This window comes from Pleurodeles waltl, chromosome 10 (genome assembly GCF_031143425.1).
Source record: "Pleurodeles waltl isolate 20211129_DDA chromosome 10, aPleWal1.hap1.20221129, whole genome shotgun sequence".
NCBI classification, from domain to species: Eukaryota; Metazoa; Chordata; class Amphibia; order Caudata; family Salamandridae; genus Pleurodeles; species Pleurodeles waltl.
In genome coordinates, this window is record NC_090449.1 from 424,626,166 (window position 1) to 424,639,545 (window position 13,380).

A 13,380-nucleotide genomic window follows, 5' to 3' on the forward strand; every position below is an offset into this window, starting at 1 on the left:
CCTTAATTTGCCTCTTTGTAGTCCCACGGGATGGGACCAGAATTAAGCAGCGTGTCCTAGCATTGCATGAAAGCAGACCAGACAAGTGGGTATTGGACATTGTTTTGTTTGGATGTTTTCTGGAATTTACCAAGAAACCACTATGCTCACCACCAAAAACATAGCAGGACCCTCGCCTGAAGGCCTTACCAGATGAGATACTCAAGTTGGTGCTGATGAATGCAGTAGGAGGGTGCAGTAGATTAATGTTGCTTTGAATTTCAAAATACTTTATTAAAAAAATGTTTAGGACTCTAGCTCATAAATATTCTGGTATCCACTACATCATTTGCATAACATCATGCTAACATCTTCTCTATATTAAGAGCACTACATTTTTCAGAGGTGAACTCTCATTCAAACCACTTCATTGTAAATTTTTTCCCTTTGAATGCCATGTACCAAAATAGATCTTTCTTGCATAGTTTACTTTAGAAGGCTCATTCCTTCTATTTTTTTTTCTTTAGTTGTGTATGTAATTAAAACTAATATTGTCATTAAGCAGTGTGCACTCTTAATTTTAGTAAGCCAGATATTGATACTTAGGCATAATGGTTAGATGGAAGAAATGTAGTCATTTTCTCACTTTACAGCTTTGTCAAAACCAATATGCCATATTATTTCAGGGCATGGAATTGCGATAAACAGTATCAGCATTTCCCACACATTTTGTGCCACTGGCTCTGAGGATGGCTATCTGCGACTTTGGCCACTGGACTTCTCAGCGGTCTTCCTAGAGGCAGGTAAGACACTTATGCACACCAGCTTTACAATATCTATCACAACATCAAAATCTCCTCTTTTTCTGTCCATACAAGCATATGTTTTCAGTATTTGATCAGTCCTGCACTTGTTCAAAAGAACACTACCCTGCTAGTGGCTGTGAGTTTATATATATTTATTTATTTTCACTGAAAAAACAAAGGTTACAGGGATGGTATAGTTAGGTTCTGAATTTACTTGTACAGAACCTTTAAAAATTAAGCAGTTCTAGTTAGTTATTTCAGGTAACTATAACTCGCTCCCTAAGATAACTATAACTCGTGCCTCTGCCATGCATAGTTTTGACTTCATTCATTTGACGTGACTGCTAATTTATATTTTTAATGTTCTAGAAATTGTCATGAATGCTGTAATATCTGGGGTAATTAAGTGTCAGTGAATGTCTGTTTAAAAAAAAAAAAAAAAAAAAAACTATTTCCTAACTATAACGTCCCTGTAATCTTTGTTTATTTCATTGAATTTCTTTTTGTGAATTTCCATGTTTTTTTTTTTTAATTTTGTTTATTTTTTTAACGTAAAGTAATTTTAATTACTATATGTTAATCCAACCACTGCTGCGCACGATCTGCGGCCAGGCCCTGCAGCCAACCCCCTATAACCATCTAACCCCGCACGGCCACTGGCTGTGTGCAGCGGGGGTTGGCTGCAGAGCCTTACCTGTGACCAGGCCCTGCGGCCACCCCCCATAACCACCAATCCTGCTCTGTGCACAGCCTTTAGCCATGCGTGGAGGTGGTGGCTGCAAGGCTTGTCTCTCTGGTTGTGAGAATAGGTGTGAAAGAGTGTCTCTGGGTGTGAGAGGGTGTCTGTGTTTCGGTCTTGGTGTGAGAGGGGGTTAGAGGGTGTCTTTGGGTGTGACAGTGGGTATGATAGTGTCTCTGTGGGTGTGCGAGTCTGCGTGGTTGTGTGAGTGGGCTTGTGAATCTGAGTGGGTTTGTGTCTGTGAGTGGGTGCTTGTGTCTCTGAGTAGGTCTGTGAGTGGGTCTGTGAGTGTATACATCAGTGTCTGAGTGGGTTTGTGAGTGGGTGCGTGAATGTCTGAGTGGATCTGTGTGGATGTTGTGAGTGTCTGTGTGGGTCAGTAGCTGTGTGAATGACTGGGACATAAAGGAACTTCACCACCCCTTTTATCCGAGAAGAGTCCACAGCTTTGCACAAATTATCTATCCAGGTGGAGTTCTTTTGGCCTTCTTGGGTTAATGTCCAATATGTGTTCTACACTACAGCTGTGTAATGGACCACGAGGATGTCACCAGTGACCTTGTGTGCATTATGGCAAAATGATTGTTCCTGTTGCCTCTTTCTCTAAAGTTCTGTGATAATGAATACTATAGAGTCCAACTAGATTATAAAGATGAAAATCTCCACCAAACCAGGGTCCTTCCTCTTATCTATATGAAGTAAGTGTTTCTTTGTTTTGTGGAGATGTCCTCATATTGTTCGGCATCAAGAAAGCGCCATCAAAACCAGCTGAAAATGCACTGGGGGGCCTCTTGGGAAGCTGTCCATCATGCTGCTAAAATGTGGGAAGCCCCTTGGATACTACTAAGGTGGACCGTGCGGGACGAAGCAGGCGGAGCTTTCAGGTCATTTGCACATTTGCATACTTTTAGTAATTAAAAGGGAGAACCATGTACTCTAGGGGAACAGGGCCTCCCCATTGTCATTTTGGCCCCAGGGACCCCATCCTCTTGGGCCCAGCCATAAATAAATGGAGGTGAGGGTCTTTGGGGCCCCACTCCCTGGGCTGATTTTGACCCTCGGTACCCCAGGGTCTGGCAGTGTCTCCTGGGTGCTCTCCAGGTCTCACCTAGTGTGCAACAGGACTGCGGGAGTTGCTGTTGGACACCGAGAGCTGCTATCCATACCGCTGTCTGTCTGAAAGAGCAATAGTTTCATCTCTTTCACTGCCCACATCTCTGCGGTTGCGAAAGAGATGAAACCTCTGCTTCCAGTGGGCAAGAGCACTTTGACAGCTTTCGCCCACTGAAAGCAGAGTGTTTGCTTTGACCTGGCAGGAGCTGTCAAAGCTACTGCAAAGTCAGAGCAGGCAGCTATGTATTAGGGGTGGGCCCCTCTAACATTTTAACTGAGCCTTGGGGATCTGGTGGTCTCAAGGGCTGAGGGTCTGCGATGGACCCCCTTCATTATTATTTTTTTCAGCCCTGGAGAGGTGGCGGTCCATGGGGCTTAGATTTTTTTTTTTCAAGATTGAAAAAAAAAAAAAAAAAAATGCTTTTTACCCCTGTTGGGTGTCCATGAGGGACCTCTAAACCAAAGCTAGGGGCACTGGCACTGGGAGACCCTAACCTGGCCCCTTTATTTTCGTCTTTTTTTCCTCTTTTTTTTTTTTTTTGTTTTTTTTGGGGACTCCGCTGAAGCAGAGTACCAAAATGGTTGCCAACGCTTCCTTGTTAGAGTCAAAGGGGAGGGTGGACAAGAGCTTGGGCAAGCAAGGACACAAACCGCCTGTGCCTTCTTGTGTGATGCGTCACTCTGAGAGCTTTTAACGCTGACAAGATACTAAAGTGCTTTTGGGTGGGTAGAAGAAAGGTTTTGTTCTCCTGAAAAACAGGTTCTTAATATCAATTGGAACTACAAGCTACTCTACTGGCCCACGAGGCCTTCCTTTTTTAAAATATATTTTTATTGAGATTTAATATGCAGAAAACAAATGCATACATGGATTGCAACTTAAAAATAACAGTAAAGAGGCAAAACAAGATCTCACAGCAAATAAATATGGGAGTGTTTGTATATGTGTAAGTGTTCTAGACATTGTCAGGGTTCTTGATGCAGCAGAGGGGTAGTTAACAAAGGGGGCTCATCAAATTGATCAAGAGAGCAAGATGATACCGAGGGAAGAAGGGGAAGGGAAAGAAGGGCGGGCAGAGTGTGGTGGATGCATGAGTTTGATGTAGAGTGTCAGTTATCGATACCGGAGCTAAGACGGGTGAGGTAGTGTCTAGTGGGATGGCACATCTGGGGAGAAGCTAATGTGAACTGGGGAGGTGACAGGAAGCTCCAGAGGTTGCATAAGGGAGGTGGGTATGTGGGATGAATGGAATGACTGGAGAAGATTCTTTGTCCACCTCTTGGTGGAAATGCTCCACGCAGGCATCTTATCTCTTCATATTGGAGGGCATCCTCTTCAGCCATGCCCCATTTTCGCATTGCTCCATGCCATGCAGCAAGAGGAGGGATGGCTGGGGTCCACCAGTGCAGTGTAATGGAACGCTTGGCCAGGAGAAGTGCCAGTGAAGCAAAGCAGGCACGAATGTTTGGCTCTTGAGCTCTTGAAGATACAGAGGGAGTATGCCTCCCACGTGTGTTAAAACAGGATGTTCTGTGACATCCTGCTGGGTGAAATGGACATGTGTGGCATCAAGGGCAGCTAATTTGAGAGTTGGGGGGAAAAGGAGATTTAATTGTGCTGGGGTGAGATATGCCCTATGGGGCATGTGAAATTGGATACTTTAAACAGGAGTTGCAGGACTCAGCCTTGGGGAATTTAAATGCCCTGTCACATTCCTTGTCATGTAGTGCTCTTCCAAAATCATCTTCGCTCTTTTGGCAGAGGGGCAATAAGGAGGTAAGCGCAATCTCGCTTATTGCTCTTTAGAGCCATGTGATGAGGTGTCGACCAGTGCCCTCAGTAAGGATGGATTGGAGTACTGGGTGGGTCTCCTTCCTGTCAATATATCTCGGAGCTTGTGATGAGTGTAATTGAGTTGCCTGTGTAGGAAAAACTTACCTGGCAGGAGGCCAAAGTGGTTGGCTAGTTGTGCAAACGGGAGGGATCATCCATCTGAAAAGAGGTCCCCAAAAGTGAGTATTGAGTGTACCGTCCAGACTCTTAGGGTCATGGCTGAGTAAAACCCTAGAAGTTGGGGTAAGCCGCTAAGGGGAAGAGTTTGGGTGTTTGCCAGGGTCTTACGGGAGAGGCAGTGTATGCGGGACATACAGTATCACGCCACGGAGACCTATAAGGGCCAGGTTGAGAGGAGGGGCACTGCCGTTGGAAGGAGGAGACCTTGAATTGTCGATACTGGGATAGGCCCTTGGTCAGTAGTGTTGCCCTCCCAACGTATTGTTTTGCCATCCAGCAGGACAGCTATTGGAGCTGTAATGCTAAAAAAATATATATGCCTCAAAGGATGGGTCTCCCAAACCTCTTCGGTTTGTCGGCATCTGCAGCTTGGCAAGGGCCAATCGGTGTCTTAGTGCACCAAATTAGAATGGACAAGATGGTATGTAACTCCTTGAAAAAGGAGAGTGGGGGGGACAAAGAGTATGTTTGTGAAGTAGAAGTGAAGGAGTGTTGAGATGACTTTGCCAACACTATCTTTCCCATGGGGGCCAAGGGAAGGGACTGCCAGAAGCAGGCTTGAGGTGGTTCCCCTCGTAAATGTCTGTAGGGATGTTTATAAAAATAAAATCCCAGGTATCAAGTTGCCTGCGCATGCCAGCTCAGGTGGATATTACCATGATGTAGATTGAGCGGGGGCTGATCCGGGCATAACTGGTACATAGCTGTTTTCACCCAGTTGATGCGAAGGCCAGTGACAGCCTTAAAGTCTGCTAGGGTGATGTGAAGAGGTGTAAGATCTATTGATCACAAGGCCTACGTAATCTCCATCAAAGGTCTAGTTGTCCATATCTTGATTGATAAAAGAGCAGGGATCAGCAAGCAGAGCAGAGTAGGGTCTCACGTCCTTTACCTGGAAGCATTGGGACTGTGGACTTGAGCACTGTGTGAAAGGGATCTGGTTCACTGCCAATCCCCTATGTAGGTCTATGAATGTCTTGCCGATCACAAGTGGCATTTTCTACCAGAGTTAGTCCTGAGCATCTTCTCCCAATGGGGTACTCCTCTTGTGGAATTGTGTGCCTCATCTGAAAATGCTCAATTTCAGCAAATCTGTGCCCTACAGTACCTGTTGATAGGAGCCTTGGGGGAGGTATATCAGTTGAAGTTGTACTTTCGGCTGCATTACGTGCTTTCCCCATACTCTGGTTCCTTGAGATTCGAGGAAGATTTGCCATGACCGAGCCCAAATCATTTTCATTGGCCTGGATAGACCAAGGAGGGGGGTGGTACACTGGCCTTCTTTGCTTCTCCACTTGCCTCCCAGCTCAAGGACTGGCCTTTCTCTACCAGTCTAGGGGAAGAGTTCTGCACTCCAGTCTCCGAGGCCTCCACCTACGTGGCTGGAGAATGAGCAGGGACATTTGAGTTCCTTTCAGCTGGCACTTGAGGTTGTTGGCATTATCCTCCCATCATGTCGTCCCTTCACCAAATCTACTTACTCTGGCAGATGGTGTAACTTTGTTGCATGTTGCGCAAACAATCACGTAGACCCCTTGCAAGCCAGATTGTCACAAGTTCTTCAATTTACTTTTTCCCTTTCCAAGAGGGGCTGTGTGATTGGCACTGTTAATTATTGGACAGCACTGCCTGTGTCCCTCTGTCTACCAGACCAACAGTCCCTGTTCAAATCCCTCATTGTAATTGACTTTCTGAAGGAGTTGATTAATATGTATCTTCCAACCTCTTTTGCTGTGGTCCAGTGGGATCTTAATTTGGTTTTAACTCTTATGGTGTCTGTTTGAGCCCCTGCATAGTTATCCTGTAAGGATGTTAAACCCTAATGGTGTTTTTGGTTGCTATCGCTTTGGCCTGTTGGGTATGTGAGTTAGAAACTCTTAAATCCAGTTCACATTTTACCTGATTTTATCTGAACAGGTTGGTTTTGCAAACCAGGACTGCTTTCCTGCCAAAGGTGGTGACTCCCTACTACCTGATTCTGTCTATCACCCTCCCAACCTTTTACACTGTGCTCCATCCCACTAAGGCGGAGCAGTCGCACATGTGGGATTCTAGGCAGGCAGTAACTACTACTTAGATTGCACCAAGGATACACTACTGGATGACCAGCTCTTCATAGGCTACTGTGGTGCCAAGAAATTCAAATGGTTTCAGACAAGGGTCCGATCCAGGTTGATCATCTTATGCGTCAATACATGCTATGACTTAGTGTAGGAGGCTTGTCTGGTTTGTAGTGGGTACCAAAGGTACTTACACCTTATACCAGGACCAGTTATCCCTTATTAGTGAAATGTAGTCGGTGTCCAGAAGCCAGGCTGTCTAGAGGTAGCTGTAGGCAGAGCTGCCAAGGCTTAACTAGGAGACCTGCAAAGCTCCTGCAACACCACTGTAGTCACACAGTACTCACACACATGAAAGACCATGCTCGGTGTTAAAAAAAATAAAATAAAGGTACTTTATTTTAGTCACGCAATGCCAAAAATACTTTGGAGACTATACTCCCTAAGGAGGCACTTAAATTACACAATATATACACTAGTAACCAAAAACAGGTAAGTACACAGTAGGAAAACAGTGCAAATTGTGAAAATCACAATAGGGTGCAAAGGGCTTAGGGGAATCACAAACCATATACTAAAATAGTGGAATGTGAAAGTCGGTTTTCCACCTAGGCAAGTGTAGAGGGGTGCTGGGAGTGTAAGAAAACACCAAAGGTAAGTAAAATACCCCACCCCAGAGCCTAGGAAAACAGGAGTAAAAACAGCAAGTTTCTTAAAACACACTAGAAGTTGTGATAGATGAGACTGCAAGACACCAACAATGGATTCCTGGACCTGAAGACCTGTGGAAGAAGGGGACCAAGTCCAAGAAGCACTGAAGAGTCCAGGGAGAACAGGAGCCCCTGCTAACCCCGATGAAGGTGCAAAAGAGGAACCACCGTTGAGAAGACAAAGTCAGTACTGCACCAGAGAAGACCAATACGAGTTCCTGGTTGGTGCAGAAGATGCCCCACTCCGGATGGATAAATGCAGTCTGTTTTGCGTCACTGGATTCCTCTAACAAGCCTTGGCTCACACAAAATAGGCGGTTGGTGAAAAATGCCACTGGCCGGGACCTGGTGGCCTCTACCCAGAAGGGGGAGATAGAGGGGGCTCTCACCAACTCAGAGAGCCCTCTGAAGACCAGGCAGCGCACACAGGAGTCCCACAGCTTGCGGACAAAGGAGGTGCAAATGGCAGGCCACGCAGCACTACACAAAGGGATCCCACGCCACCGGAGAACCACTCAGGGAGCTGTGCGTCGCAGGATAGAGTGCTGGGGACCTGGGCTGTGCTGTGCACGAAGAACTTCTGGGAAGGTCACACAGAAGCCCTAGCATCTGCAAAACACGCAGTGCACGGGGGTACTGTGTGGCGTGGGGTGGTAAGCTCTTAACTCTACCAAATTTGGACAGTTGGACCTTTGGACAGTCCGGGTCACTTTAGTCCACCACCCGTGTTCCAGGATCGACGCTCGTCAGGGGAGGGGACCCACAGCACCAGACGTCGCAGCAGAGAGATGGCTGCTGAAGCAGGGAAGTGACTCAGTCACTCTACAGGAGATTCCTTCGGTTCTTCTCGTGCAGGCTAAAGACAGGCCGTCCTCGTAGGATGCACGACCTGGAAACTGTGCTGGCAGGAGTTGAAGATACAATGTTGCAGAAGTCGTCTTAGCTTCTTAGTTGCAGTTTTGTAGAGTTCCTGGAGCAGTTAGTGGTTGATCCATGGGTAGAAGGTGAAGTAAAGGATGCAGAGAATTCCTGCTGGAGTCTTGCAATCCGAATCTGAAGAAAGACTCAGAGGAGAGACCCTAAATAGCCCTAAAGGGGGATTGGTCACCTAACCAGGTAAGCACCTGTCAGGAGGGGTCTCTGACATCACCTGCTAGCACTGGCCACTCAGATGCTCCCAGAGTGCCCCACCACCTTGGAATCCAAGATGGCAAAACCCAGGGTTACTCTGGAGGAGTTCAGGGCACCACCCCTGGGTTGGTGATGGACAGGGGAGTGGTTGTGCTGAGGGAAGAACTGCAATAGTTGTCCTGACAAACGATTCCCCTTTTCTTTGTCCCCAAGTTAGTTGCACCGGCGTTCTCACTCCTGGTAGCTCTTGCGGAGGCTGTTCTTAGAACTAGCTTCTTCAGGTTTAACTGATGCTCAAGATGGTGGCTGCAAATCCTTGTGAGGTCAGTGCTCTAGTGTTTCTACCTTAGTCTCATGCTGAAGCTTCCTTCCAGCTGTTTCTCTGTAGGAGCCCTGCACTTCAACTGTCCTCCTGAGGAGGATGAGCAATGTTCCTGAGGCGCTTTGTTTCATAGAGAATTCTTCGAGTAATTAATTAATTTTCTTGTTACGGTGTGCTCACCAGCTACGTTTTCCCTTTTGAAGAAGCTGAATTTTTTCCTTCTTCCAACAATTGGCTGTCTGCTTTCTGAGGAGAATTTGTTTTGGCTTAACAGAACTTCAAGCAACTGCATTAAAGAATCCTTTTTTTTTTTTTCCAGACTTGCATATATATATATATATATATATATATATATATATATATATATATATATATATATATATATACACACACACATATATATATATTCAAGAACTTTCCTTTGCGGACTTGTCCATCTTAGAGACAAACCTCAGTGCTCAGACTAATTCGTTGAGAAGGAGTTTTCGTTTCCTGTAAAAGACATTAGTAGTTTATATATTTGTGAACTTTTGAACTGTTCTCCAGAGATCCATGGAAACCACTGACTCCTGGAGAAAAGAAGATATTAAGTTAACATCGTTCTCTTAGAGAGAGGCTAGTCTCGCAAAAGATCCAGGTTAGGAGAACGATAAAATTGGGTGAATGTGAATGGATGAACAGTTGAACGCACAGTTGGAATGTACTTATATATGCTCTTATTACCCGACTGCAGGTCCTTCCTTTAAAGAAATCCCAATAAGAAGAAAGGTGCAGGTTTTCCGAGACACACACTGAATATCCCATCTTCAAGTGGGAAACACTGGATCTGGAGGCGGTCTCTCTTTTCCTATTCCCATTCCCCTTTTGCCACTAGGCGATGCAGGGTTCAGATAATCAGTTAAAGTCTGAGCACGCATCCGTTTGAGGGAGTTGGGTAAAAGGCATCTGCTCCTGTGGAAGTTTGATTTAAGGGGTGATCTTCTGACAAAGTGCATTTCCCTTTCCTTTGTCCAGTGTCTTGCCAGAGCAGGTACTAGGGGTCCCTGAACCGCTGTAAACTGAATTACGCAAGGGGGGGCACCATCTGTGCCCTTCAAAGTATTTCCAGAGCCTCTGGTAGGATACCACTCCCATGCCTGTTACACCCTCTCCCTTTGGAAATAAGTGTAACACCCCTCTCCTAAAGGTCATGCATTGTTCTGCCTTCCTTTGATTGAGATAGTCAACCCCCAGGAGGGCAGAAGCCTGTCTGTGATGTGGCAGCAGCTGGGGCTGCAGTGAAAACCTGAGAAGGCTGATATGGCAGTACTGGGGGTCCACTGTGGAGCCGCCAGAGTGCATGGAATTGTGCAATCAATACTAGAATCAGTATTGGGGTACAAGTCCCAGTTGTTAGACACCTTATATGGCCATATTCGGGGTTACCATTGTGAAGCTGTACATAGGTATTGACCTATGTCCAATGCACACTTAAAATGGCGTCCCCGCACTCACGAAGTCTGGAAAATGGGACCGGACAACGTGGCAGCACCTCTGCCAGTGCAGGGGTGCCCTCCCACACAGGCACTTTGCACCCAGCCTTCAGGGTCTGAAGGCCTGACATATAGGTGGCTTATATGTGACCTGGTGCAGTGGAAATATCTGTGAAAAAGTGCAAACACTATTTCACACAGGCTACAATGGCAGTCCTGTAGAAGCCTTTGTATGGGCTCCTTATGGGTGACAAAAGAAATGCTGCATCCCGTAAGAATCCCCTGGAACCCGAATGCCCAGGGTACCTAGGTACCATATACTAGGGACTTATAAGGGGGTCCAGTATGCCAATTTGGAGTGAAATACTGGGTTACCAGTATGTAAGTACACATTTGGAACCAGAGAGAGCATAAGCACTAGAGTTCTGGTTAGCAGGACTCCAGTGACACAGTTAAGCACACTGACCAAAACATTGAAACAGAATGACAAGTAGGCCACAAACCATGAGCACTGGGGTCCTGGCTAGCAGGATCCCAGTGACACAGTTAAAACACACTGACAAACAGGCCAAAAATGGGGGTAACCGTGCTAGAAAGAGGCTACTTTCTCACACTTAGTCAATGAGGGACCTCCAGAATGGCTCGGGGCAAATTCCAGAAGGTGTCAATCTACCTCTTCTTTCCTTACAGGAGGTGTTCCAATTGCAGATATATGCAAGGCAGCTACATAGACTTCTCTGTGCACATTTGCCAGGCATTATTGCCTGGATTCCAAAATATGCAGAGATTGTCACTTCATTAGATCCATCCTGCTTGATTTCCTTGTAGAATCATCCATCAGTGCTCCTCCTCACCTGGATATTACTCTGTAACTTCTTCTACAGGTGGGCAATTTGCAGGCAGAAGTATCTATCAGAAGAAAAAATTACTTTCCTGCCTTAACTCTTTCGGGTGGATATTATCATCTGCCTGCAGAATCCTCACCCACCCGCCTGCCTCCTTGTTTGATAGATTTTTACAGGGACAGTTAACAATAGACCAAATTTTGTTTGGTACTGCACTATATTAATGTCAGTCCGTTTACTTATCTCAAAGGCTGGAAAAAATGGATGGAAACTGACGTTGTTTCTGTGAGGGTGGGTGCTATATGGCTTAGGTGACATTTGATTTGGGCGTGAACACGAAGCCAGCATCCCCTCAACTGCAGACATGAGAGCTTTGAAGATTCCAGATCTAGTCTGTCGCCTGGGATACTTGTACCAGTGAGGAATCTGCAGGTAGATGGTGTATCCACCAGAAAGATTGTTACCGCAAGTGAGTAACTTTCATGTGGTCATTCCTTATACCTACCAGTTCAGAGAAGAGAAACGGGTGTCTTTCAGATACTGAGCTTTTATCTTTCGGACTTATTACCAGGAAAACATGCAGCAGGTTTTTGATGTAATAGTTGAAATCGAGGTCTTCAAAGATATGTAGAAGGGTACATTTTGGAGTAGAGGGTATCGACAAGCTTGAAATACGTTTAATTCTGTCAAGGGCCTTTCCCCATAGGGTCTAGTTAACCGGGCACTCCCTTACAATGTAGATAAAGGTGGCTCTTATGGCATACAATCTCGGGTGTTCTGGGAGATTCTTGACCCGTTTGAAGTACCTGGGATCCTGTGTAATTGAATCTGTGTAGATACTTCAATTGAATAGTTATCAAATATGGCAACCTCTTGCGGGGGTGCAAGAGCATCTCACCAGTCTTACTCAGTAATTACATGTGGGCCCAGTGAATGGTGACGGGGAAGCATGCCAGTCAGCCGCAAGGTTAATAGATGTGAATAGAGGCCAGCAGGTGCGCAACTTGGAATGTATAGGCTGGATCAGAATAAAGCTTGCACCCCTCTGACATCCAGCCAACTTAATTCAGTCCTTTCCAGAGTCAACAGACTGATGCGGGCTGAATGTTAGTAGTGTGCTTGGCTGGTGCTAGTTTTATTGGTATATAGAAGCTAAAACCTGAGTGGCTAGAGTAACAAGTGTGGAGACAGATGCATTATTTTGATGGGTAATCCAGTTGGCCTTTTTACCGGGGAAATCAAAGCAATGGTTTAGAAAAAGGACTATTGCAAAGTAATGACAGCCGCCATCTTGAAATGGGCGGATACATAAAGAAAGAGCTACAGAGCACAGTTCAAGGAAAGCACTCCACTGAGAATGTATGTTTTGTGTTCTGCAGGAGTAGTGTGGGCAAGACGTTAGTAGTGAATGGAAAGAGGGATTGAGTGAAGCATAGCTACTTGGGGGTTTATGTATAAACAGAATTAGTGCCTGTACAGAACAACCTCAACTCGATAACAGGACGCACTCATGCCATTACAGAGGCTTCAACATGACCTGTTGATGCCAAGATTGACACTGACAGAATACCTGGGATTAATGGAAGATATAGACACCCCGTCACCAATAGTCCAGCATAGGTGCACCACTGACAAAGATACTAAGGCAGTAATTGTCCAGAGCCTCATCTCTCCCTGTATGTTGCATTGCATAGTCCAGCTTTCATCTCTTTTGGGGTGGGGTGGGGTGGGGTGGGGGTGGGGGGTTCATGTCAAAATCAACCACAGCAAAGAACTTTTTTATTTTCGGAGGCAGTAACCGATAAATAAAAGATACAATCTCAGTGGGCAGTCATGTTGGACACCGCAGAAGTTTTGGAGTTGTTACTAAGCTTCAAAGAAACTGGTGGGAATAAGTTTCTCCTAGCTCAGTTAATTCAGTGGTGACTTTGACCACCACTGAAGTTCACTCTCTTTGAGGAGACAATACTACTTTCCAAAAACAGGTGATAGAAGAACACTGGACTGTGGATGTGGAGAAAGACTATGGTCCTCATTACAACCCTGGCGGTTGGTGATAAAGTGGTGGTAATACCGCCAACAGGCCAGCGGTAATAAATATGAAATTATGACCACAGCAGAAACCGCTCATACAGACAGCCACTTTACCACACCGACCACCAGGGCGAAACCAACAGGCATTACGGTGG

At 45.7% G+C, this 13,380-nt stretch overlaps 1 protein-coding gene across 3 annotated transcripts in view; it reads left to right on the plus strand.

Moving 5' to 3' along the window:
- The window catches only part of WDR90 (WD repeat domain 90), a 1,338,149-nt gene that overhangs the window by 157,750 nt on the left and 1,167,019 nt on the right, over nt 1-13,380 (plus strand). For 2 of the 3 annotated variants that reach the window (XM_069210679.1, XM_069210680.1), the window contains exon 18: nt 666-782. The exons of the other annotated variant lie outside the window; for it this stretch is intronic. In XM_069210679.1, the coding sequence (XP_069066780.1) occupies nt 666-782 (117 nt within the window). The remainder of the gene's footprint in view (nt 1-665; nt 783-13,380) is intronic. 3 annotated transcript variants of the gene reach the window in all.